At 47.3% G+C, this 27,979-nt stretch overlaps 1 protein-coding gene across 2 annotated transcripts; it reads left to right on the top strand.

The window, feature by feature from the left end:
- Positions 1-18: 18 nt before the first annotated feature.
- LOC115642186 lies at positions 19-27,960 on the top strand. 2 transcript variants are annotated; one of them, XM_030545673.1, is made up of 3 exons: positions 19-127; positions 16,475-16,910; positions 17,401-18,133. In XM_030545673.1, the coding sequence occupies exons 2-3, from the start codon at positions 16,887-16,889 to the stop codon at positions 18,115-18,117; spliced, it is 741 nt and encodes a 246-aa protein (XP_030401533.1). In that variant the 5' UTR covers positions 19-127; positions 16,475-16,886; the 3' UTR covers positions 18,118-18,133. The 2 variants fall into 2 exon arrangements, 1 of the variants encoding a protein (XP_030401533.1); XR_003998179.1 differs by lacking the exons at positions 16,475-16,910; positions 17,401-18,133 and adding an exon at positions 27,402-27,960.
- Positions 27,961-27,979: the final 19 nt, after the last annotated feature.

Below are 27,979 nucleotides of genomic sequence, written 5' to 3' on the forward strand. Positions count from 1 at the left end.
GAGAGAGATGAGCATTTCCCCTTTTAAGTACACTGCCTTGTTAATCAGATCAGCTTGCTGAGACCAGCTGCTGCCAGTTCCCTCCGTCCTGAGCTCTGGTGTGTCCACCCTGCTCTATGGAAGATGGGTAAGTGGGGTGCAGAAGCAGGGGGGAGGGGGACACCCTGACATTAGCCCCCCTTTTCCTTGCCTCTCCCCCCACACAGCAAGCAGGAATCTCGGGGAGCAGCTCCAAGGCAGAGGGCAGGAGCAGCACATGGCAGTGAGGGGAGGGACAGCTGAACTGCTGGCAATTGATAGCCTGCTGGGTGGCTACAGCACAGGGAACTTAGGGGAGCGGGCAGCTGATGGGGGTCTGCCAGTCCACCCTGGTTCCAAGCCTCCACCAGCTAGCTCCAACAGGCTGCTCTTTGTGCAAGCGGTAGACAAAACAGGCGGCTGCTAAACAACATTAGAAGGGAGCATTGCGCAACTTTAAATGAGCATGTTCCCTACTTGATCAGCAACGTAACAATGTTAACTGGGATGACTTTAAGTGAGGAGTTACTGTATAGTATACAGTAATAAATGAAACTTATATAACTAACAGTTACACTGCCACCATTTACCCGACCCCAGAATGTACACTCCTCTGGTTTTCAGAGTCCTAGACATTTGCTGCATGGGCACGCTTGAAGATCTGCAGCTGGAGACAATACTCCATTGGTTCTGTGTATCAATCCAGCCAAGGCAACAATCTGCACAACCCCTCTGACGACTGGAGCTGGCTGCACCAAATGTCAGCAGCCCTGGGTCCTGGTTCGGTGGGCAGATCACTCTGCCTCTCTTCAGACTCAGTCTCTCTGCTGTGCCCCTTTCCTTGCAAGTACTTTCCCAAACAAGAGTGGGTTCACTGCAGGCTCATCCCAGTCAGCTCTAGGCACAGCAACGGTCTCTGCTCTGACCCCAGTGAAGCCACCAGCAGCCTCTGAGGCTCCCCTGCTCAATCAAAGCCCCTGCAGGCTCTCAGCAGCAGCTCCTAGTGTGCACTGAGCTCCACAGCAGCAATCTCACTCCTTTTCCCAAAATGGAATCCATGGCCTGCTCTCCCTGCATGAGGAAGTCTCTCCCTCTTTTTCAAGGCATCATGGGAGTTATAGTCTCTAAGGCTAGATTGCAGCACACAGGCTTTTCCTCTGGAACACTCCCAATAAAGTTCAGAGGCCCCTCTAGTAAAGGGTACCTATATAACACTGACAGACCCCGGTCGCTGGCAGGAAGGATAGAACAGGAGATCTCTGGAGCTTAATGCATGAGCCTCTACTGCATGAGCTAAAAGCCAACTGGCTCTTAGCTAAGGCAGTAGAGCAGACTCATTTAACGATCTCTCACTCTGTGTGGTCTCGGTGCCACTAGATGGGCCAAAACACCATACCCCGGAGGCGTGTGGGTTACTCATACATGTGCACTGTGGCTAGATTGCTGGGAAACTGTTAGTAGAGTCGACCAATGTGCGTGGAACTTGCAACTCTGCCCTGGCTGGATCTCATTCAAGGAGCCATCAGAGCTAAGTTAGGGCCCAGACTAATGTCTCCAACTCCCAGAGTGAACAAAGATCCTTTCCAACACACACAATCAATTCCTGCAGAAATTGCAGACAGCCCGGAGAGGTGTTGCGCTGGAGGAGCCTGGCTCCCTTAGCGCACTCCTGCCCCTTCCTATGACATTGCCTTGGCCATGCCAGGGTAGAAGTGGCACTGCTTGTTTTCCATTTGCTTTGCATGAGAACACCAGCCAGAGGTCATTTTCCTGTGGCTTTTGTGAGTTTTCCTGCTAGCCAAGAGCTGCAATGGGAACAATGGACAGTAACTGGTGGAGATGAGGCTTATTTCATTTCTGTGGTCGAAGGGCGAGGGGATGAGAAAAGGAGATGCTCTGGTCAATTATTATCAGGGCAGCTGTGACAACACCTCTTGAAAAATTCTTTTCCCTTGTTAGCCTCTTTTGGGCTTTAGAAACCGCTACAGATTGTAGTTTTCCCCTTCCCCTGCTGCAGCTGGCCAGGTCTGCTTTGCACTTGCTGATCTCGCTAGTGGATCTGCCCCCAGAGTCTGGCAATTACAAGCTGGTCCAGACAGACAGCTCCTCAGTATGCCATTTTCCAGCTGTGGGTGAGGGTGAGCCATCAGACAGCTCCTCCCCAAGTTCTGAATTACACTCACCGGGCTGTTGGATCTGGAAACCTGCCCCTCCCACGCTCTGGGTGACTCCCTTTCCTTTCCTCATTATTTCCCTCAGTGCAAGGTTGGTAACTTTGGAGCTCAGATGGGCTGGAGCATGTTGCTATACTCAAAGGGACATGAGCAACTTGAAATGCTGTTAGAATCAAATTGTTTAAAAGTTGTTTCAGGCCCAACAACTGTCCCTGCCAAATAGTTATAGTTTTACAATCATATTATCCTTCTTTGAAATGTATTTTTTCTTTCCCATTTTTGTTTGAAGCCCCAGTCAAACAGGGGAAGTAGTGAAACTGACCAGATACAAATTGCTGTCAAGTGCACTAAGTAAACAAGCTGAAAGCATGGAAGAAAGAAAGCATTGTTCTAATCAAAGGCTGTTAGATCTTGGGGCTCCAGCATAGATCATTGATATTTATGTGCATTTATATCGCACTCATCACTGCAGAACAGTCTGCTCCTGCCTCCCGGGCAAGAGCAAGTCTTGTTTATAAAACAGTCAAGCTACAGGTTGCAGTATGATGCTTAAGTACATTTGCAGGATAAACAAAGCTTAAGAGAATTCTGGGTTCAGGGGCCATTAGAAAGCACTGCAGCCTTTTATCTCATCTGTGTTTCAATCTTTTTCAACTCCAGGTGAGTGCATGCAAGGGTGTTTCAGTTTTATTCCTGTCATTTTCTCCAGAGTTCCCTGACATGCAGGGATGCTAATATTTAGATTTGAGCAGGAGGAAGAATTTTACTGAATATGTAGAAACAGTACAGTATACTTTGGTAAAGGGAGGAGATCTGTAGATTTTGTGATAGAACACTGGAAATCAGCAAGTGTGGTCTACTACATTTAGAAATGCAGATTTCTTGCCAAATATTCTATGATATTTTTAGAAGGCTTTCTTATTTATTATTCAAACAGCATCCAAAGTCTGCTAGACACTTTATTTACAAACAAAACAGACACAGTCCCTACCCTGGAGAGCTTAGAATCCAATAGATGTGATGCAGTGGGTGAAAGCAATGAATAGTGGGGTAGAAGCATAGTGAAGGGAGAAAGGTTTACAGTATACAAAGTTGCTCGGTTACTTAGGTGTGTTATAGGCACTTCTTGGTGGTTCTGTATACGGTGTGCGCCTATCTATGTATACGCACACATGCATAGCATATGGTATATTTTTAACATTGTGATATTAAAGTGACACTACCAATTTGAAAATCACAATATTGGCTGAAAGTGCTGGGTGAGATTCCTTGCACCGAAGAACTTACAATCTAAATAGACAAGGCAGACCCAGGGTGAGAGAAGCTGTAGAACGAACTGGCAGAATGAACAAAGTGATGACAAACTGTTAATCTCTCTAATTTTTTAATGAAGCACTTTATAGGAAAATAACACATATCTCCTAATATTTTATTGCTTTTCTGTTTGTACTTTGAAATTTAACTCTGAAGCTTTTGGGGATGGTGTGCCAGTCAGATGACTAGATCAGCTATACATTCATAATCTTATCTCCTTGGCAAAATCCTAAACTCCTTCCTCAGGTTGGACTCTGTCATTTCTGAGGCAAAACTTCAATACATATTGATTCAAGGCTTCAGGATTTGACTTTCACACCCTTTTAGATCTACCTCAATCTAGAGCATTTAATCTTTTCCCTAGTGAGCATCTGGTAAATGTTTACAGTCCCATTCATCCAACCAGGCATTTCTAGTATGCCTTCCATGAAGCAAGCTGATGGTCAATATCTCCCTATGACCAAGTCAGTTTTTTTCCATCATGCCTGGAGTGTGTGCTGTGTACAAGAAAGTGTTTTCCTGCCATGATTAGGGTAGCTGTGTGGGGAAAGCTAATGTAGAGAGGAAGGTCTTACATTTCATTCTGCAGAAAGAGAGCTCTATAGGCAGTCTAGTATCTGGTGGAATGGAGTTCCACAGCCATATTCCAGCTGCCAAGGATACTGAATTCCAAGCCCTTGTAACTCTCTCTCTCACCCAGCTGTGACCCCAGGAGCTACCATGGTAGATCAAGATGACAGAGACAGGGCCCAGACTAATGAGGGCCTCATGACTTGGGGCAGGTCTTTAAATCGGATGCAGTACTGGAGAGGGATGCAGGACTGGAGTACTGGGACAATGTTGTTAAGAAAAGAGACTGTATCGTCTGGAGCTTATTCATGGGTGGCACTTTCATCACGAGGTCTAGCAGGTTGCAATGGAAGTGCAACACACTGTATGGAAGATCCCTCAGCAGGCTTTACGTCACTGGGCCCCGGCTAGTTGCTGACAACTCCTACTGGAACACTCCCACCCCACCCACCCCACATCCTATGCCTTCTCCCACTGACACCCAGCCAGATCTGAAACCACTGTACCCTGAGCCTGCTGTGATACATCATTCACCAGGCACAGAGGAGTAGAACAGAACAAAGGACTGTCTGACACATGGGGAGTGAAGCACTACTTATCAGCCTTCTTGGGAGGACAAACAGCAACCTGAATGAAGCAGAGCCAGTCACAGAGGCCCCTATGCTCCTATCTCCAGAGATACTCCCTACCATTCTTCAGGGGAGGGAAGCTGGAGGACAGCCACTTGCTGATTGCTGTGTATGTGAATCTCCAGGGGTTTCCATTTTCATAGGAAAGGAAGCCCCCAGTCAGGGCCTCTTCTTGTACTGCCTGCATGAGGCCCCTGAGACCTGCAGCTGTTAAATGTTTGATTTATCTGAGCTGATTAAGACCCCTGAAGTCGCTCTAGAAGCCTTATGGAAGTTGTAAGGCTGTGGGTTTTCTCTTTCGATGTGTGCTGGTAAAGAAGGAACACCCAAAGAAAACAGTTACTGTGCAGTCTTTGTTTACTCTTTCCTCCAATTACGTGTTTCAGTTGCAGCACAGTTATCTTAGGAAGCAAGATGAGTTCATGTGAACTGGTCAAAGGCTGTAACCAGAGACTTGATGACGAAAGTGCAGGCTATTACACTCTGCTCAGTGAAACCCTATTATATTTGTGTCAGAAACTGTTCTCCCTTAGCGTACAATGAATAGAGCAAGGATCCTGCACTCCCACTGATATCTGCAGACTAATATAATTCCTTAACTTTTAAATAGCATCTGTTCTCAGCACAAGCCTGCTTAGTGACGTTACTGTCTCACAGACATTTGTACTGTTATGGAAGCTTTGACTGTTACTAGCTGGGCTTGGGGAAATGGCTGGCCTGATTTCCCATTCCTCAGGACTGAGGCCACAATTTCCCCCCTTTCATCCTCTGAAATGCAGGTGACAAGAAGGTTTTGAAATGAGAGCAGATCAAAGAGGATATATGCAGATATGAAGTGCACATTAGGGGTGAATGGACAGTGTTGGCCTGAAGTTTCTATTGGAAATAGTGTATTCTTCACTTCCTGTCCTAAACAGTTGTCATGCTGCAGTGCACTATTAAACAGCTTCGTTTCTGTGTTTCACCCCAGAGGTGAATGCATTTCACTGATGATGGATGAAGTCATTCCTGTAAAGTATATATATTTGTAAAGTGCTCTAGAATCCTTTGAAAAACAATGCTGGTGCAATTAATATTATTAGCTGCTGGGCTGTACCACTTTAAGGCTAACTCAAGGGGGAGAAAACATTCTTAGTTTTAATAAAATAAACGTATTTCACCAGCTATTCTAATCTCCTATTTAAATGATTTTTAATAAAAATATATGGTGTCCAGTGGGTCTCCTTGACTGTATTATAAAGTATCTTCACAGTTCATCTGGGACACATCTTTTCTTCACAAATCTGTGGCCAGAACAGTGAATTTTTTATTAATCTCCTCTCAATGCATTGATTTACTCTTGGGGTACTGTGTGCATTTATACTTAGTTCTGCAGGTTTACGGGTGCTCCCCTCTTATATTCCACTTGGTTTCTCACTGCGGATAGATATCCCGCCATTTTCTGCATGAGTACTTGAGACACCCCTGTCATAACATTTCTTCCCAGATCTGGACCTTAGCGTCCAAAATATGGGTGTTAGCATGAAAACCTCCAAGCTTAGTTACCAGCTTGGACCTGGTATCGCTGCCACCAGCTAGGAATTATATAGTGCCTAGCTCACTGTGGTCTCCCCAGAACCTTCCCTGGGGGACCCCCAGACTCAGATGCCTTGAGTCTTACAACAAAGGGAAATAACCCCCTCGCCTTGTTTCCTTGTTACTTCCTCCCAGGCTCCCCTCCCTGGACAACCCTAGGAGATTCCCTGCTTCCAGTCCTGGAAACACAAGTACCGAGAGATCTAATCTCTCTTCCCCCTCACCCAGACGGTATGCAAAGTCAGGCTTAGTAAATCTAACACAAAGAGATTTTCCCCCTGACTTCTTCCTCCCACCAATTCCCTGGTGAGCTGCAGACTCAGTTCCCTGGAGTCCCCACTAAAGAAAAACTCCAACAGGTCTTAAAAAGAAAGCTTTATATAAAAAAGAAAGAAAAAGACATTAAAAATAGTCTCTGTATTAAGGTGACAATATACAGGGTCAATTGCTTAAGAAAAAAAGTGAATAAACAGCCTTATTCCAAAAGAATACAATTTAAAACATTCCAGCAACATGTAAATACAAAAAAACAATATAAACCTATTGTCTTACTATCCTTGTACTTACAACTTGGAAACAGAATATTAGAAAGCCAGGAGATGGAAAGATCACTCTCCGAGACGAGAAAAAGAACAGACCAAGAACAAAGGACTCACACCCAAAACTTCCCACCACCCAGATTTGAAAAAGTCTTGTTTCCTGATTGGTCCTCTGGTCAGGTGTTTCAGGTTATTGTTGTTACCCCTTTACAGGTAAAAGAACATTAACCCTTAGCTATCTGTTTATGACACGCCCCCCAAATCACAGACAGTGGGAAACGTCACTGGCGGTGATTTCTTCCTAGAACTTTTGAAGAAACAGATGAATACAACACATACACGTTTACATATACTACTAAGTATGTAAACTACAAGACTTTTACATATGACAGACAATCTTTTAACCGGTGTATTCTGGGAAACTCTCACGAGAGAGTGCATCAGCTACTTTGTTAGAAGCTCCTGAGATGTGCTGAATTTCAAAATCAAAATCTTGGAGAGCTAAACTCCAACGAAGAAGTTTCTTGTTGTTCCCCTTGGCAGTATGAAGCCACTTTAGCGCAGCATGGTCAGTTTGTAGCTGGAACCGCCGTCCCCAAACATATGGGCGTAGCTTTTCCAGGGCGTACACAATGGCGTAGCATTCCTTTTCACTGACTGACCAGTGACTTTCCCTCTCAGACAGTTTCTTGCTGAGAAACACGACAGGATGGAAGTTGTGATCCGTTGCTTCCTGCATGAGAACTGCTCCTATACCATGCTCAGATGCATCTGTGGTTACTAGGAATGGCTTGTCGAAGTCCGGGGTCCTTAGCACCGGGTCAGACATGAGCATCGCTTTAAGTTGGGTAAGGCCTTCTGACACTTATCAGTCCACTTAACTGTAGTTGGCTGGGTCTTTTTGGTCAGGTCAGTCAGTGGGGCAGCGATTTGACTGTAGTGTGGTACAAATCGCCTGTAATACCTGGCCAAGCCTAAGAAGGATTGGACCTGTTTCTTTGACTTCGGGATAGGCCACTTTTGGATAGCATCCACCTTGGCCTGTAGGGGGTTTATGATTCCTCGACCCACCTGGTGTCCCAGGAAAGTCACTCTGTTTTGGCCTGTTTGACACTTTTTGGCCTTAACAGTTAGTCCGGCCTGCCTGATGCGCTCAAAGACCTTTTCCAGGTGTAGTAGGTGTTCGGGCCAGGAGTCTGAAAAAATGGCCACATCATCGAGGTAGGCAACTGCATATTCTCGCAGTCCTGCTAGTAGACCATCTACCAGCCTCTGGAAGGTGGCGGGTGCATTTCGAAGCCCGAAAGGAAAGACATTACATTCATACACCCCGCATGGATGACGAATGCTGACCTTTCCTTGGCAGGTTCGTCTAGCGGTCCTTGCCAGTACCCCTTGGTTAAGTCTATTGTAGAGATGAACTGGGCACATCCCAACTTTTCCAATAGCTCATCGGTGTGTGGCATTGGATAGTTGTCTGGACGAGTTACCGCATTTAGCTTACGGTAGCCCATGCAAAAGCGTATTTCCCCATCTGGTTTGGGTACCAGAACCACTGGAGATGCCCATGCACTGGTAGATGAGCAGATTATACCCATCTGTAGCATGTTCTGGATCTCCCGTTCTATAGCAGCTTGGGCGTGAGGAGACACCCGGTAGGGTGGGGTTCTAATGGGGTGAGCATTACCTGTGTCAATGGAGTGGTATGCCCGTTCATTCCGTCCTGGGGTGGCTGAGAACAATGGGGTGAAGCTAGTGCACAGCTCCTTGATTTGTCGCCACTGCAGACGTTCCAGGGTGGTTGATAGGTTCACCTCTTCCACGCCACCATCTTTTTTCCCTTCGTAGTAGACACCTTCGGGCCACTCAGCATCATCTCCCTGGACTGTAAACTGACAAACCTGTAAGTCTCTGGAATAGAAAGGCTTGAGAGAATTAACATGGTACACTCTGGGCTTTACTGAGGAATTGGGAAATGCTATGAGGTAGTTCACAGTTCCCAGGTGCTCTTGGACCGTGCATGGCCCTTCCCATGATGCTTCCATCTTATGGGCCTGTTGCGCCTTCAAGACCATAATCTGGTCTCTTACCTTGAAGGAATGTTCTCTGGTATGTTTGTCATACCAGGCCTTTTGCTCTTCCTGAGTATCCTTTAGGTTTTCTTTAGCAAGGGCTAAAGAGTGTCGGAGGGTGCTTTCTAGGTTGCTTACAAAGTCCAGAATGTTAGTTCCTGGAGAAGGCGTAAACCCCTCCCATTGCTGCTTCACCAACTGTAATGGCCCCTTAACCTCGTGGCCATACACAAGTTCAAATGGTGAAAACCCTAAACTGGGATGTGGTACAGCCATGTAGGCAAACAGCAACTGCTGCAACACTAGGTCCCAATTATTGGAGTGTTCGTTGACGAATTTACGTATCATGGCCCCCAAAGTTCCACTAAACCTTTCCACCAGGCCATTGGTTTGATGGTGGTACGGGGTGGCAACCAAGTGGTTCACCCCATGAGTTTCCCACAGTTTTTGCATGGTCCCTGCCAGGAAATTAGATCCTGAATCTGTAAGGATGTTGGAGGGCCAATCTACCCTGGCAAAAATGTCTGTTAGGGCCTGACACACAGCGTTAGCCCTGGTGTTGCCTAGAGCTACTGCTTCCGGCCATTGGGTAGCAAAGTCCACGAAAGTCAGTACGTACTGCTTTCCTCTGGGCATCTTTTTTGGGAAAGGACTCAGAATATCCACAGCTACTCGCTGAAATGGGACCTCAATTATGGGGAGTGGCTGGAGAGGGGCCTTGACCTGGTCTTGGGGTTTTCCCATTCTTTGGCATACCTCACAAGACCGGACATACTTGGCAACGTCCTTGCCCATCCCCTCCCAGTGGAAGGACTTCCCCCATCTGTCTTTGGTTCTGTTCACCCCAGCATGGCCACTGGGATGATCATGGGCTAAGCTTAAGAGCTCCCCCCGGTACTTAGTTGGAATCACCAACTGTTTTTGCGGCTGCCATTCTTCCCGGTGTCCACCAGAAAGAATCTCCTTGTATAAAAGTCCTTGGTCTATAACAAACCGGGATTGGTGAGAAGAGCTGAGAGGCAGTGGGGTGCTCTGTGCTGACGCCCAAGCTTTCTGAAGGCTGTCATCTGCTTCTTGCTCAGTCTGGAACTGTTCCCTTGAGGCTGGGGTCACCAGTTCTTCCTCAGACTGTGGACTTGGGCTTGGTCCCTCTGGAAGCGATGTAGGTGATGGGGTTGTTTCCATTGCTGGTGAACTGCTCTCCGCTGGTGCACCTGAGGGTATTTCAGGCTCTGGCTGAGCCTTTTGGGTATGGCTGTCTGTTGCTTCTGCCAGTTTTGGCTCGCTGGCGCCCTCTGGCGTTGAGTTTGAAGATGTGGTTGCAATTGCTGGTGCTGGTTGCTGTTCCAGTTCCGGGCCTGGGACTGGAGGTGCTGTGGCTGTTTCAGTGGTTGGCATGGAATCCGGGTCCACTACCTCTGTCTGGGTCTCTGGTAACACAGACGGGGCGTCTGTGGATGGCTCAGGAACAGGAATGGGTCTAGAAGCTTGCCTGGTTTGGCTACGTGTAACCATTCCCTCTCTCTTGGCCCGCTTCACCTGGTTGGCCAAGTCTTCCCCCAGTAGCATGGGGATGGAATAATTGTCATAGACTGCAAAAGTCCACATTCCTGACCAGCCTTTGTACTGGACAGGCAGTTTAGCTGTAGGCAAGTCTACAGCTTGTGACATGAAGGGGTAAATTGTCACTTGGTCCTTTGAGTTGATGAATTTGGGGTCGATGAAGGATTGGTGGATAGCTGACACTTGTGCCCCCGTGTCTCTCCACGCAGTAAACTTCTTTCCACCCACTCTCAAATTTTCCCTTCGCTCCAAGGGTATTTGAGAAGCATCTGGGCCTGGGAATCTTTGGTGTGATGGTGGTGTAACGACTTGCACTCGGTTTGGGTTCTTTGGGCAGTTGGCCTTTATATGTCCCAGTTCATTACACTTAAAGCATCTTCCAGCTGACTGGTCACTGGGTCAAGGTGAGTTACTGGAGACTGGTAAGGTGGAAGAATAGGGTGTCTGTGGCTTTCCTTGGGTTGTAGGTGGGGTCTTTGGTTGCCCTCGGTTGTAGGGTTTATTGTCGGTGTGCCCTCTGGGGTATTCATTCCCCTTGACAGTAGCTTTCTTGCTTTCTGCCACTTCCATCCATCTGGCTCCAATCTCCCCCGCCTCGGTGAGATTTTTGGGTTTTCCATCTTGTATGTACCGTGTTATGTCCTCAGGAACACCATCCAAGAACTGTTCCATTTGTACGAGGAGGTGCAGTTCGTCTATGGATTTAACATTGGTTCCTGATATCCAGGCCTCATAATTCTTTCCAACGTAGTAGGCGTGTTTGGGAAATGACACATCTGGTTTCCACTTTTGGGTCCTGAAACGCCGACGGGCATGATCCGGGGTTATCCCCATTCTGTATCTGGCCTTGGTTTGAAACAGTTTATAATCGTTTATTCGATCCTTTGGCATTTCAGCCGCCACCTCTGTAAAAGGTCCACTGAGCTGTGGCCTCAATTCTACCATGTACTGGTCTTCAGGGATGCTGTACCCAAGACAGGCTCATTCAAAATTTTCTAAGAAGGCCTCGGTGTCATCACCTGCCTTGTAGGTGGGAAATTTCCTGTGCTGTGGAACAATCATTGGCTCAGGGTTGTTAGGATTGGCTGTGTTTTGTTGCTTAGCCTTTTCTAATTCCATGGCCTGTCGGTGGGTCTCCCTCTGGAGTTCTATCTGTCTTCTGTAGGCTGCCTCTTCTTCTTCTTGTTTCCCTCTGTGGGCCGCCTCTTTGGCTGCTTGTTCTCTTTTGTAGGCTGCCAGTTTGATGTTTTCTTCCCTTTCTTTCAGCTCCACCTCTTTTTCTCTCTTTTCCAGTTGTCGCCTGTGGTCTGCTTCTTTGATTTGTTCCTTTGCCTCCCTTTTTTCCTTGGAAGTCATGGTTCCTGTTTTCTTGTGTTGAGGTGCCCTCTGGTGTTTAAATGTAAAGTAAACCAGAAAAACCACTTTATTTGCATGTGTATTGTGCTGGGTACTTGACTCTCAATCGGAGTGCTATTGTATACAAAAGACCCTTTGTCACAGCTTAATGGTTCCTTGCTTAATATGCAAGCCAAAAACTGCAAGAGAGAGCAGAAAAAAAATTCTCTCTGGCTCCTTTTAAAATCAAACCTTCTCTGCTTAAAAGCCCCTAGCAGAGAAAAGAACAATATAATATTCCTACTGGCTTCTGGATTCTATCTTTCCCACAACGCTGCACACCATGTCATAACATTTCTTCCCAGATCTGGACCTTAGCGTCCAAAATATGGGTGTTAGCATGAAAACCTCCAAGCTTAGTTACCAGCTTGGACCTGGTATCGCTGCCACCAGCTAGGAATTATACAGTGCCTAGCTCACTGTGGTCTCCCCAAAACCTTCCCTGGGGGACCCCCAGACTCAGATGCCTTGAGTCTTACAACAAAGGGAAATAACCCCCTCCCCTTGTTTTCTTGTTACTTCCTCCCAGGCTCCCCTCCCTGGATGACCCTTGGAGATTCCCTGCTTCCAGTCCTGGAAACACAAGTACCGAGAGATCTAATCTCTCTTCCCCCTTACCCAGACGGTATGCAAAGTCAGGCTTAGTAAATCTAACACAAAGAGATTTTCCCCCTGACTTCTTCCTCCCACCAATTCCCTGGTGAGCTGCAGACTCAGTTCCCTGGAGTCCCCACTAAAGAAAAACTCCAACAGGTCTTAAAAAGAAAGCTTTATATAAAAAAGAAAGAAAAAGACATTAAAAATAGTCTCTGTATTAAGGTGACAATATACAGGGTCAATTGCTTAAGAAAAAAATGAATAAACAGCCTTATTCCAAAAGAATACAGTTTAACACATTCCAGCAACTACACACATGTAAATACAAAAAAACCAATATAAACCTATTATCTTACCATCCTTGTACTTACAACTTGGAAACAGAAGATTAGAAACCAGGAGATAGAAAGATCACTCTCCGAGACGAAAAAAAGGAACAGACCAAGAACAAAGGACTCACACCCAAACTTCCCTCCACCCAGATTTGAAAAAGTCTTGTTTCCTGATTGGTCCTCTGGTCAGGTGTTTCAGGTTACTATTGTTACCCCTTTACAGGTAAAAGAACATTAACCCTTAGCTATCTGTTTATGACAACCCCCTTTTCTGAATTGTGCACCACAATCTGGAAAAGAGCACCCTTCCACCCACCTGCCTTGGGCTACCAGACAGAGCACTGAGAAGTCTACATGAAAAGCCATCTAACCTCTCTGGGTCCTAAGCCATTGAGCATCCTAGTGTTCTGAAAATGAGAGGATCTCCTCAGTGCCGTAAGTGACTGGCCATAGGATAAACCTTTCACCTCCAGTTTACCAGTTGGAGAGAAAGAATGGCCTTGTGATTAGGGTTGCCAATTTTGGTTGGACGTATTCCTGGAGTTTTCATCACATGATATAAACTTTAATTCAAGATTAATCTTTATTTCCTGGAGACTCCAGAGTAATCCTAGAGGACTGGCAATCCTACTTCAGATAAACGTGCTGGCTTCACACTCAGACCATCTGTGTTCAATTCCCAGCTCTGCTGTAGGCTCCCTGTGACCTGGGGCAAGTCCCTTTGGCCCAGGTCCTTGAAGATATCTAGGTGCCTAGCTCCCTTTGATTTCAGTGGGCATTAAACAGCTAAATACCTTTGAAGATATGGACCTTAATGCTTCTGTTTCCAAACTGCAAAGCCTTCCTTGGTCTGCTTAGAATGTAAGCTCTTCAGTGCAGGGCCTATTTCTTGATGCACATCTGCAATAGTGCCTAACACGGTGAGGCCCTGATTTCAGCTGGGGTCTCTCAAGGTGTGTCTACACAGCAATTAAACACCTCTGGCTGGCCTGGGTCAGCTGATTCAGGATCACAGGGCTCAGACTGCAGGCCTGTAAATCTGCAGTATAGATGTTTGGGTTGGAGATGAAGCTTGGGCTCTGGGACCCTGCAGGGTAGGGAGGGCAGAGCCTGGGCACCAGCCCAAGCCCAAATGTCCACACTGCAATGTTTAGCCCTGCAGCCCAAGCTCAGCTAACCATGGCCAGCTGCAGCCATGACACGGGTCTTTTATTTCAGTGTAGATGTACCCTAGGTGCTACCACACAAACAATTACTAATAACTGTTCATATGGGCCTGGGTTGCTAGTGAATGAAAGTCCTTGCTCCTGGGTGAAATGATCTGGTGGATCTCAGCCAATTCCTAGTGGACACATGTTCATGTCACAATTGGCACTAGTTGGTAGCCCCAGCAGATGGGTCATGGAGAACACACCATCTTCTCCCTTTCCCAAGGTTAGGATGAGTCACATTGGTGATAAATGACATAGGGCGAGCTTGCTGCTTCGTTAAACTTACTTACAATTTTGTAAGACTTCACAGTACAAGAGGGGGGAGAAAAATGAAAAGTAGGAGAGAGGAAGCTAAAAAGATCGGCTAAAACATTTTCCACGGCTCCTTTGATTAAAATCATCTCAACCTCTAACAGGGATGGAATAAAGGAGAGCAGACCAGCTGCGCATCTCTGTCTCCATTTTCTCTCACTGGATTTCCTGGAAAAGCTACCATTAAATTAATCATTACCCAATTACCCAAGGCCTTTGTGTGGTAACATTTTAGTCTTGTGTAAACTACTTACCAGACAACTTTGGTGAGAGGAGACCAGGAGGTAAAAGACATGCATTGTTGACTTCCCCCCATGATTAGATCTTTTGCTGGTGCTGCTGTCGTGACTGGGCTCCTTTAACTGATCGCTGTGGGAATCATCAAAGGAGAGTGATTTATGGAGGATGGGGGAAAGGTCTCGGTTATAGCTTTTGTGGCTGCACATAAATTGCCAGTGCAGGGCCAGTTGGCAGCTGCTCAGTGATTCCTTTTCTTTTTCTGGAGTTTGGTTTCTTGTGCCCCAGAATCTAAGCTTTCATTCAAATACAAAAATTAACTCTCTAGCTCTTAACGGTTTGCAACCTCCCCCCCCCCCAAAAAAAAACCCCAAACCAAACTAAATGTAAATTGATATAATAATAATTAATACCTAGGTCTTTAGCACTTTTCATCTGCAATTATACATATATTCAGCTACAAGAACTCTAGAAAATAGCTTTGAGATGTGCTGAACTGCACCTAGTTTGGTCAATGGGTGTTAACACTGGAGCCTCCTAATGTCAGTTAAAATGTCAATGGTCCAGCTATTTCACTGTTGATCAAAGCACACAAGAAAGGAGAGAGGCAATCATATCAGGAAGAGCTCTGCATTCTACTATGCATGGCCTCAGAGCCTCACTCAGGAATAGCCAAGCTCACTGGGCCCACTGGACCATTCAAGCCCAGGAAGGGAGAGCCAAGCCAACAAGACCGATTAGCAGCCTTATGATCATATTTACAACAGCTGCACAAATTTATTTTGGCATCTCAAGTGGCAAAGCTTAGTTTGTGGGTGCACAACCAAGTCCTCCCCTCCTCCCCCCGCATTCTACCCTTACTTGGAACAAATGCATAATGGATACTAATAGACTAAAGGATGTTCATTGTACTCTAACCCTATCTTCCCCATGTATTAGCCATTCTACCTTACACAGCTGGTTCAGAGAATGCTGCCAAGCCTGCAACCACATAATACCTGCAAATGCTAGTGTGATTTTAGCTGCTTACAGTCTACTATTAGTTAGTATGCGGTATAAATGGCTTTGTTCCACCAAACTCTGCAGTGATAACTTTAGGCTCCCAGGGAATCAAGACACAAACACATCAGTGCTAAACACATTATATATCACTTACTCCTGTGTGTAACTGAGTCCTCACCCTTCCTTAACCCTGGCAGCACAGTGTTTGGAACAGGTCCCATGCTAGATCTTGGGCTTTGCTGCTGGGGTGGCCCAATGAAATAGTTTCACTAGTGCTCCACATTCGCTTGGCCCGTGCCTCTTTGTGCCACATCTGAAAAACTAAACAGGCTTGGTCTATTCTTTGATGGAAGACCTCTAAGGAAACGCAGGTGCTACGTGCAGTCGTGTTTGTGACTCATTAGCTGGTGTTCTTCCCTCTGAATCAGAACCAAGTCAATTCCCCAGCCTGCTGTTAGAGGGCATTGTGCTGTGGAGAAAACATCTTTCTGATGATGAAACAAAAAAACTGATGTCCTAACTGCTTGGGGTTATGTTAACGTACTTTCCCAAGAGTAGGCTGTTAATCCCAGTGCTCTGGCTAGATTTCAGTCTGCGTGGTTACATTCTGCCTGCGTAGATTGTCCCGACAGTTTCAATTGGATACAGCAGGGGTTCTCGTGTGTTTTTCCATAGCGTGCACACATCTCACTAGAGAGACTTTCTCATGGACGACTCCCTTCTCATATGTGATTGTGCGCACCATCTCCCCCACCCTCTATAATCTCAGACCATCCCAGTGATGACTACAACAATTAGTTATACGATACAGTGTCACTCTGATTATTCCATGGATTCTAGCATCTTTGAATGCAGTGATTGTTTTGTCCATTTTGATTAAAGTTAAGCATGTTGCCCGTCCCCCCTCCCCTGGCCTCTACTCTTTTTCTCTCAGCAGGAGACATGGAAGGGAGCCAACACCATGTGTCCAGCCAGCTGTCCGAGGATCATGGGTGGTCCATGGACTAGACAAACTGTGGGACATGGGCTTCTTTTTGATTTCCTGCCTGTAGTGGTGGTGTATGCGGACACATACCAACTGCAATTCGCACCCGGGGGGAATGAACGGAGTCTACAGTTTGCACAGCTTTTTCAGATCCTCCAGCACAAATGTTGTCAGGTGGTGCCCAATAGGAAATGTACCTGCTATATAACTAGTGATGATTTTAATAATGTAGTGTCTGTATCCCCTAAAGCTGGATTCTCTTCAACTAGGCGGCACGTAGAGGAGCTGCTTCTATTTGCATGGTGACAGGGTTCTACTGAAGGTTTGGTTCAGAGTCACTAGCCCTACACTAGGACAGCTAATGGACATGTATGCAAGCCCTGAGGTATCTGAGCACTTCCAGATGATATTGATCTACTGAAATTGTTACTGTCTGTACATGTGTAACAAAATGAAACATTGTTTAATATAAAATATGTGTTCTTTAGCAGATGTTGGGGGGTTGAATACCCTGCCCTTCCCAAGGGAGAGGGGGTCTTGGCTACCTCATGGGGTTGAGAAACTGTGGCATGAGATAAAAGTCACTGACAAACTTCTGACCCTCCCCCAGATCCTGGCACACACATGGGAGGGCCCCTACCCTTATTCTCACCCACTCCATTTTACCACCTCCTCCTATTCCCTCATCCCTACCCCTATTATCCCCTTTGCATCAGGTCCAAACCCCTCTCCCCATCCTCTGCTTCCAACCCTCCTCTCCTCCCAGCAAGCATGCACATGTGTAATTTATTTTCAGAAATAGTTTGAGCTTCTTCTAAATTATCTGCTGTACTCAAATTACATTCTCCCACTCCCCCTTGAAAAAACCCTGCCAGAGACCTATTTTAGCATCATGGCTTGGAAGCCTCCCTGAGGACACCATCCAGGAGATCCTAGAGGACGCTGCCAAGATCGACACAACCCTGCTGGCGCCGTGGCAGAAGTTTAACGCCCTCAACACTTTCCTGATCCCCCGCATCGCCTTCGTCTTGAGAGGTTCCGCCATGGCAAAGGTGCCCCTCAACAAGGCAGACAACACCATCCGGCAGCTGGTTAAGCAGTGGCTGTCCCTGCCCCAGAGAGCCAGCAATGAGCTCATATACATTGCCCACAGGCACGGTGGTGCCAACGTCCCCAGCATGGGTGACCTCTGCGACATAACGGTCGTCACGCACGCCTTCCGCCTCCTGACGTGCCCGGACGCCATGGTAAAGAATGTCGCAGCGGTCACCCTACGCACTGTCATCGAGAAGCGAATTGGCAGGCTTCCCTCCGTCCCGGATGTAGCCACTTTCCTGAGCGGCTCCCTGGACAGCGAATTCACCCGGGACGGGGGCGACATCGCCTCGCTGTGGTCCCGCGCCCGCAACGCCACGCGCTGGCTGGGAAAACGACTGGGCTGCCGCTGGGTATGGAGCGAGGAACGACAGGAGCTGGGAGTCCTGGTGCCGCGGATCGAGACGGAGGGCAACACCATCGTCAGCTCCAGAGCCAGAGGCCTGCTGGAGAAGTTACTGAAGGCCGCTGTCCATGGCTCTACGTGGACACCTTGAGGAAAAAACCCGACCAGGGCAAGGCCTTTGAGGTCACCAGCAAGTGGGACTCCAGCAACCACTTTCTCCCCACGGGTAGCTTCACCCTTTTCGCTGACTGGCGGTTCATACACCGCGCCCGACTGAACTGCATCCCGCTCAATGGAGCCGTCCACCACAGGAACCGGGACAAGCGCTGCAGGAAGTGCGGGTATGCCCTGGAGACCTTGTCCCACGTCCTGTGCAGCTGCAAGCCCCACGCCAGAGCCTGGCAGCTGCGCCACAACGCCGTCCACGACCGGCTGGCGAAGGCCATTGACCCACACCTGGGTGAGATCGCAGTCAACCGCACCATCCCTGACACCAACAGCCTGCTGCGCCCGGACATCGTCGTCACGGACGAGGAGCAGAAAAAGATCATCCTCATCGACATGACGATCCCGTTCGAGAACAGGACCCCGGCCTTCCGCAAAGCCCGAGCCTGTAAACTCGAAAAATATGCCCCCTTGGCTGACACCCTGCGGGCAAAGGGCTACGAGGTTTACACCGACACCCTGATCGTCGGGGCGCTGGGTGCCTGGGACCCCTGTAATGAACGTGTACTTAGGGCCTGTGGGGTGGGCCATCGCTATGCACGGCTCATGAGACGTTTGATGGTCTCGGACACTATCCGGTGGTCTAGGGACATTTACACAGAGCACATCACCGGCCACCGCCAATACCAGCAGTGAGCCGGCGTGGCTTCATGCACCCACGAGGGGGAGGAGGCCTATAAACCCCCCCTACTGAACCATATCCCCTGTGCCCTAAACCCACCGAACTGGATTCCACCATGCGAGGGTCATCCTGTCCCCATTACCCAGCCCGCTTACTTATATCCATGAGTGCGTGTAACCCACTGTATGAGTGATGTACCCTCATTGCTTCCTTACTGCTTCTTGATCCCACCCACCGTACACCCCGCATTGGGGACCTTACAGACTGTATATATTATGTGCTAACCAATTTCCAAATACCAGCATCCCCTGTACTCTGTATGTTACCCCCAATGACCAATAACTGATGCTTCAAACTCTTAGTATCATCTTTATTTAAATATTCTCTAATAAACTTTTAAATCTGCCCTGGCCAGCTGTAGGTCAGGGCCAATGGCTCCTGTACAGCACTATTAGCCAGCCTGGTTATATGAAAACCTCCATGTTTGAAATCCTTTTAGCTGCTCAGTGAGGTATGTGCATGGTAGGCATGCACCCACTTAGCAAGCCAAACTCCTTTTTGAAAACCTTTTTTAATTTTGCTCCCTCAAGGGGTTAGTGGGTGTTATGCACTAGCTAGGGTAAATGTCAAGCGACTGAGCCCATTTAGAGCATGATCAAAGCCGTGGTTTGATCCTCAGGTCTGTGCAAAAAACTGTTGATAGAACCTGTCAACTTTAAGAAACTCTGTTTTCCTCAGGGATCTGTGTCTTGGGAGCCCCTTGCTTAAATGACCCTAAATGTGGACCACTAACCCTGCCCTGCACCCTCATGAGACATATCACATTTCCAAGCAAAGTGGACTTTAGAGTACTTAGAAGAATTGACCTGTTAAACAGAACGGAGTTCTCAACTTAACTATAGCACAGCTAGTGATTCACTATAATTCAAAGCTGGATTTGTTTTCTGACACAGTGTTAATTAGCTTTCTTCTTTCACTCTGGTAATGAGCAGACATCTCCATAAGGAAGACCTCTTGTATACATTGCCTATCATGAAATAGTGTGGGCTAAACCCAGATCTATTACTAAGAAGAAAACAAACCAAAAAGAACCTCTGTTAAAAAAAGAAAAAACCTTAATTGTGCAACATATAGAACCAAAAAGGCACAAACTAAAGGGTTTCTTTCCCTTGCAGTTCACCTTTCAACCAATTGATTATGGCAGCTGCTGTTTGCTGGGAATGAAGCTGTCTGGCCTCTAAGAGAAGACAGACAAAGACAGAGTTAACTGTACAGATGTTTGGGATTACCGGCAGGGAAAAGACTATGGTCATCTTCTGAGCATTTGTCTTCACTGCGTGTGCCCCTAACTTGAGTCCTGTCCATACACAAACCCTCTTACCTAGAGTGTGTTGATGCTTGCTTCTAAGTCACGTTGGCTGCCCCAAGAGGAGATTTAGGTTAACGCTTGAGTGAGTGCAGCTTGTCAGCTATTAACACAACAACTCTGTAGCATGGATACAGGCTAGTGCCACTCAAGTGCTCCTAGTCTTCCAATGTCTTCCCACAATTCCCCCATGTGTCCAGAAAGGACAGACAGGTTCTCCCACAATTCACTGGGAAAGAGTTCATATGGCAACTCAACTTATAGCAGCGTTAAGAACCATGGGATATGCCCCCAAGAAATCCTAATGCACACAAGCGAGTGCAGTCAGGAGCAGCTCTATGGTTTTTGCTGCCCCAAGCACAGGAGGCAGGCGGCTTTCGACGGAGCGCCTGCGGGAAGTCCGCTGGTCACGCGGATTTGGCAGCGCACCTGTGGAAGGTCTGCCAGTGCTGCACCATCGGCATCCCTGCCATCGAATTGCCACTGAAGCCGTGGGACCAGCAGACCTCCCACAGGCGCGCCGCCAAAAGCTACCTGCCTGCTGCCCTTACAGCGACCGGTAGGCTGCCCCCGGCACACGCTTTCTGCGCTCGTGCCTGGAGCCACCCCTGAGTGCAGTGTCCATGTGGCCACAGCAACTCCAGCTGCTCTCATGCAAGAGAGGCCAACTCAAGAGGAGTCACTGGAGAGTAGAGAATTTGAGTTAGCACTGCAATGAAGACAGCTGGTGACTGGTGAGGGCCAAGTGGCACAGAATGATCTAAGCGAGATGTCCCACTTACAAAATGGAAAAGATTGTGACAAGAAATTGGGGGCCACATCACATGCTGAAACAGAGAAGGTGGGGATTAAGCATCTCCAGACTAAACTCTCTTCCTGTGAACAGGCGCACACACAGGGGTGTTCCTAGTCTGTATCAGTCCGTGCCCTACCTATGTTATACGGACAAAACTATACAGGATCTTTTCAGAGGGCAAGACAAAGATGCCACATTTATTATGATGATAATTTGATTTATGACCAATAACTAATATTTTAATCCTTATACACACACATTATACCTAATACCTATACACACACACACACACACACACACACACACACACACACACACCCATCAGATGTTCTGCAGCTGCTGCATAGTTACCAGTCTTGGACATAGCTTGAGTTCGTGGCTTGATTTTGCAGCTTGGGTTCATAGCTTGTGGCAGCTGAATGGCCAGGAAAGCCGGGCACAAGGACAAGCTGAGTCTCTGTTGGGCCTTCACCAATGCCCTTCCATGTTGGCAGCAGAATGTTACCCTCCAAAGTCTTCCATCTCACCCATCCTTTTTGTAGGCTTTAGTTTGAATCCAGAGTCTATAGGTCTTGCTGTGTCACTGCCTCTGGGTTTGGTGATTGATCACCCGTCAATTGCAGGTGTGACTGTCAGCCTTGGACCAGGCTTTGATCTTCCTTCTATTGTACCTTTTCTTTTTAGGGTAGACTCTTCTTAGGCCATGTCTACATCTAAAATTTTGCAGCGCTGGTTGTTACAGCTGTATTAGTACAGCTGTATAGGGCCAGCGCTGCAGAGTGGCCACACTTACAGCAACCAGCGCTGCAAGTGGTGTTAGATGTGGCCACACTGCAGCGCTGTTGGGCGGCTTCAAGGGGGGTTCCGGGACGAGAGAGCAAACCGGGAAAGGAAACCAGCTTCCCCGCGGTTTGCTCTCTCGGTCCCGGAGCCAGCCAGCAAACCGCAGGGAAGGAGACCTGCTTGCTCGGGGTTCCGGGACCGAGAGAGCAAACCGGGAACGCCGCGGTTTGCTCTCTCGGTCCCGGAGCCAGCCAGCAAACCGCAGGGAAGGAGACCTGCTTGCTCGGGGTTCCGGGACCGAGAGAGCAAACCGGGAACGCCGCGGTTTGCTCTCGCGTTCCCGGAGCCAGCCAGCAAACCGCAGGGAAGGAGACCTGCTTGCTCGGGGTTCCGGGACCGAGAGAGCAAACCGGGAACGCCGCGGTTTGCTCTCTCGGTCCCGGAGCCAGCCAGCAAACCGCAGGGAAGGAGACCTGCTTGCTCGGGGTTCCGGGACCGAGAGAGCAAACCGCGGCGTTCCCGGTTTGCTCTCTCGGTCCCGGAACCCCGAGCAAGCAGGTCTCCTTCCCTGCGGTTTGCTGGCTGGCTCCGGGACCGAGAGAGAAAACCGCGGCGAAGCTGGTCTCCTTTCCCGGTTTGCTCTCTCGGTCCCGGAACCCCGAGCAAGCAGGTCTCCTTCCCTGCGGTTTGCTGGGTGGCTCCGGGACCGAGAGAGCAAACCGGGAAAGGAAACCAGCTTGATTACCAGAGGCTTCCTCCTTCCACGGAGGTCAAGAAAAGCGCTGGTAACTGTCTACATTGGATTACCAGCGCTGGATCACCAGCGCTGGATCCTCTACACCCGAGACAAAACGGGAGTACGGCCAGCGCTGCAAACAGGGAGTTGCAGCGCTGGTGGTGCCCTGCAGATGTGTACACCTTCAAAGTTGCAGCGCTGTAACTCCCTCACCAGCGCTGCAACTTTCTGATGTAGACAAGCCCTTACTTTGTTAGGGCTCTTGTCTGCATCTTCAGCCAGTGGTGTTTGAACTCTATTTCATCAGGACAGGCTGGGGCTGGAGGTTGATTTCATCATCCATACATACCTCAGTCACACATCTAAACTAAACTAATAAGAGTACAGCAGGATTTGCAAAAATGAAGGTTGGAGGAAGCTTTTACAAAATGAAGTGATCGTTTTAAAATGGGGTTTGAATTACTATATGGCAAACAGTGAACAGAAGTTACAATGTAGGCAAGTGTAATAAACCATGAACAGAAGTTACAATACTGAAACAGTGCAAGTCTCAGTGATTTAAGGGGGAATTGGACTGATAGTGAGACTTACAAAGGCAGCTGACTGAACAGCTATGGCTCTTAACAAGCATTTTTATTGTCAATTAGCCAGTTCTTAGGGTAACTGGTTTTATAAATGAAAGTTGTTTCATTCATAAAACTTTACTTATGAAGTTACATTAATAAAGTGAACAATTAAAAACAATTTCATTCATCAGTTCTACACCTGTCTGCATTTGTGTGCTTGCCTATGCAGACATTGGGGTGCAGAGAGGGCCTAAAATTATGTGCATGAAAATCACTTCTTCCTCTCTGACATAATGTCAAAGGAAGAGGCCGCCAATCTGCATACTTTGTAGCTCTCTAACACCTTTCATCCAAGGATCTCAAAGTGCTACACAAACACTTTGCTTACATGATACACAATTGATCCATGAAGCTCATTGCCACAAAATATAATTGAGACCAAGAGTTTAACAGTATTTTTAAAATCATTAGACACACACATACATATCTATATCTATATCTGGATGAGAACATCCACAGTTACATTAGAGAGAACTGAACATAAGAGAAGGACCATAACCCCCCCTGCTTCATATTGACAGGGATTAGGAAGTATATGCCCCTCTCCCAGGATCATCTACTAAAGGGTTTTGATTGGCTGGTTGTTAGGGGGTTGGGCTTTGGGGTTTTTTTGGTTTTTTTTTTGCATTTTCTGAAATAGTTGGCACTGGTCACCGCCAGAAACAGGGAACCTGACTGGTCTGATTCACTATGGCAATTCCTCTTAATGATCTAAGGCAGTGTTTCCCAATCTTGGGATGCCGCTTGTGTAAAGGAAAGCCTTTGGCAGGCTGGGCCGGTTTGTTTACCTGCCACGTCCACGGGTCAGGCCGATTGTGGCTCCCACTGGCTGCAGTTCGCTGCTCCAGGCTAATGGGAGCTGCTGGAAGTGGCGCAGACTGAGGGTAAACAAACTGTCCTGGCCCACCAGGGTCTTTCCCTACACAAGCAACATCCCAAGTTTGGGAAACACTGATCTAAGAGTACATCTACTGGAGATGGAAAGTGTAAATTCCCACTCGAGAAGACATACCTGCGCTAGCTCTGATAGGGCTACCATGCCAAAAGTAGAAGCATAGCTGAAGCAGCATACTCAGGGCAGCTAAGCCCTCCTGCCACTGCAGTTATACTTCTAGTTTAGCTCATTATGCTTAAGGAAAATGATTTTCCCAGTCACACAGTAAGAAAGAACCCAGGAATAGCACCCAGGTCTCCCAGGTTCCAGTCAGTGTTTTAGCCACAATATAATCCTTCCTGTCAGGTACTGCTCCATCTTATAGCACACTGCTGATACTGGCCCTGTCCTTGGTTCTACTTCATGCTACAGAACTGAATGCTCCTTTAAAAGGCAATCTGTGAATATGCAGTACTGCTTGCAATTCAAACAGGTGTCCTCAGAGGTGAATATGAACTGATTATTAAAGCACTGAAATGCGAACCCACAGCAACATTAATAAACTTGCCTGAGAACAGATGGAGGAGGAGGAAAAGATCTGCCTACCTGCTCTAGACAGTTAGGCTCTGTTATATGTATGAAGACACAGAGACTTGCAGGGATGTCATTGGAAAGTGGAACACGATAGAGATCTTTAAAACACACATCACCATCAAATCAAATTTCTGATACTTCTGCAGGAGAGTGTGATACAGCTCTGGGAAGCAGTGGGTTAATTATGCATGCAAAGCGAGCTCCTGGGAAGGATGCTGAGAAGGAAGGTAGGCACTAAACAGCACGCTTCTGAGCAGAAGGGCAGCAGCATTCTCAACAAGCTGGCGAATCAAAATTACTAATCAGAAGTGAAATTAAAGCAATTACTGTGTTCTTCGTGTGTATACACCCTGCACAGCTCATAAAGGCTAATAGAGTGTGGTGCAGGGCCCTGACGGATGGGAAATTGCTGGTTTATCACTAGGGAATGGGTAATTTCCTAAGACAGCCGTCAGCTAATGACTTTAACACACTCTTCTGAACATGGTTTATACCAGCTGCAATTTTGTAGGAGCTGCTCAGTAAAGCTAATCTGGTTTATGAAGTCATTGTTCCCAGCTTGCACCAGGTCAGTGGCCAGAACAAGCCTTTTATTTAAAGTAATATAAACAACAACAGTGCTGCTTAAATGAGGCCTCTCATGACATTGTTTCATGTGTGTGCCTTTTGAGAGGCAAGGTGAGTGAGGTAATAGCTTTTACTTTTACTAGACCAACTTCTGCTGGTGAGAGAGACAAGCTTTCACACCAGCTCTTCCTCAGGTCTGGGAAAGCTACTCCCTGGGTCACAGAAAAATGCAAGTTGGAATGGATTGTTGAGCATACGTAGTTAGCACACGTTTTAAGGAGCCGTTCAAGGTAGAGGGGCCCGTTAACACCTCTGTAGTCATAGGACACAAAGAGGGTGTTAGTTGTACCACCTCTTTGTACAGATTGTTGTAATAAACCATAAATCTGAACCCACTAACCCCTGAACAGCTCTAGGTAAGATCAAAAGCTTTTCTCACTCACCAACAGAAGCTGGTCCAATAAAAGATATCACCTCACCCACCTTGTCTCTCTAATATCCTTGGAACAACATGGCTACAACTACACATTTTACAGCACTGGGCAGATGGCCTTCTAAAGCAGGGGTCCCCAACGCAGTGCCCGGGGGCCGCCATGTTAGGATATAGATATTCAGGCCTGTCTGCAGAGGCCTATACTTTAAGAATTTAGGTGTATTCTTATCACTTAGCTAGTTATAGAGGTATAAAAGAAAGAATCAAATATCACTGTCTGTCTGTGTAATGGCCTTCTCTTATTGTGACAGGCTAAGGCCTTCAGCTAAGATGTAGTTAGACAGCCATAAACTGGGAAGCGTATGGTCACATCCTCACATTCCAAAGTCACATTGAAATAAGATGCTATTGGGTTGTTAGGAATACAGTCCTGTCCTGATATTCCTATCACCTCCAGAGAAAGGGTAGAGCCTAGAAGATGTAAAAGGAAACTTAGTTTGATAGCATCCTGTCTGGCAAGAACTCACTTATCAATAGACACAGTTGGAAAACCCTTATGTCTGTATAGATGTAGTTGTGAAATCCTCACTTCTGTATTGTTTTGTATGTTTATTTGCATGGTCTCTGGTTCTGTGATTGTTTCTGTCTGCTGTATAATTAATTTTGTAGAGTGTAAACCAATGAAAGTGGTGGAATATAATTGGTTAAATAACCGTGTTACAATATGTTGGGATTGGTTAGTTAAATTTCAGTAAAATGATTGGTTAAGGTATAACTAAGCAAAACTCAGGTTTTACTATATAGTCTACAGTCAGGCCTTGGCTACACTGGCACTTTACAGCGCTGCAACTTTCGCGCTCAGGGGTGTGAAAAAACACCCCCCTGAGCACTGCAAGATACAGCGCTGTAAAGCCTCAGTGTAATCAGTGCCGCAGAGCTGGGAGCCCGGCTCCCAGCGCTGCAGGCTACACCCATAGAGGATGTGGTTTACGTGCAGCGCTGGGAGAGCTCTCTCCCAGCTCTGGCGCTGCGACCACACTCACACTTCAAAGTGCTGCCACGGCAGCGCTTTGAAATTTCAAGTGTAGCCATACCCTCAGTCAGGAAGTGGAGGTGGGGGGAAATGGGAACAGGGACCGGGGATGGGGGAATTAAAATCGTGTCTTACTAAAGGGGAAAATGGGAACAGGAACGGGGACACGGGCAAGGCTCTGGGGTGTCAGAGCTGGGAAGGGGGACACTAAGGAAGGAAACTGGAATCATGCTTGCTGGCAGTTCACCCCAATAAACATTGAATTGTTTGCACCTTTGGACTTCGGGTATCGTTGCTCTCTGTTCATGCGAGAAGGACCAGGGAAGTGAGAGGGCGAAGGAATAAGCCCCCTAACACGCCATGGCGCCTGCTGGGGCATCTCAGTGCACCCACGTACTGGCCAGTGGCCAAGAAGCCTCCGAAATGCTGCCGACAAGTAGCGTCATCCAGCGGTCTCACCGCTGAAATACTGCCAAAAATCGGCGGCATTTCGGCAGCGATGCCTCTGGATGATGCTACCTGTCAGCGACATTTCCACAGTGACACCTATTGACATTGCCACTTGTTGGCAGAATTTCGGCAGATGCTTGTCCGCCGCCATGGTCCTCCGTGGCTCGTCGTCTGGCGCCTGCCAGACAAAAAAGGTTGGGGACCACTGTGCTAAAGGGTACCCATTGCCCAGACCATGGTGGGATTCCATCCTGGGGGATCACCTGACACTTCCTAGAGTTTCCAGGGTAATCAAGGTTTGTGTTAATTCATTCTCTGGTTTCCCCACAGAGATTCATCAGGAGACCTAAGACTTGCCCTGAAGAACTCATTGAATTTAGGGGCTCTCTCCTCAAAGCCTCACCAGGGCCCTGTAACCAAGGAGCACTTGAAAGGATTGCTAAGCCACTAAAGGAGCATTTTTGGCTGAGCACTTTGTAGATTAACCTCAGGCTACCCTCCCCTTTGAACTCAATGTGTTTTATTTCCTTCTTGGGATCTGCTTTCTGCAGCAAACTTTAAATGGAATCAGGAATGCTTCTACCTTTGGGGAGGTTTGATCTAGAGCCCGGTAATGGGACTGGGATCTCTCAGGATCCACTGCCAGAATAGCAGGAGCAGGTAAAATGTATTTTGTTGCGGGCGGGTTTGGTGGGTAGAAAAACCAGACTGTGTTCACTTGCAGGAAAACACCAAATCTCTCCTCAGTTTGTCATAAATAGAATTTCAGCAGTGGAAAGCAAGTTTTTCTTTTCTTTTTAAATAAATGTTTTAATATTTAAATTTAAGCTAGGGATAGAAAGAGATTTGGTGTCTATTCTAACAAGAGTTAATGTATTTTTATGTGGTTTAAGCAAGATTTGGTTTAT

This window comes from Gopherus evgoodei, unplaced genomic scaffold (assembly GCF_007399415.2).
Source record: "Gopherus evgoodei ecotype Sinaloan lineage unplaced genomic scaffold, rGopEvg1_v1.p scaffold_38_arrow_ctg1, whole genome shotgun sequence".
NCBI lineage: Eukaryota > Metazoa > Chordata > Testudines > Testudinidae > Gopherus > Gopherus evgoodei.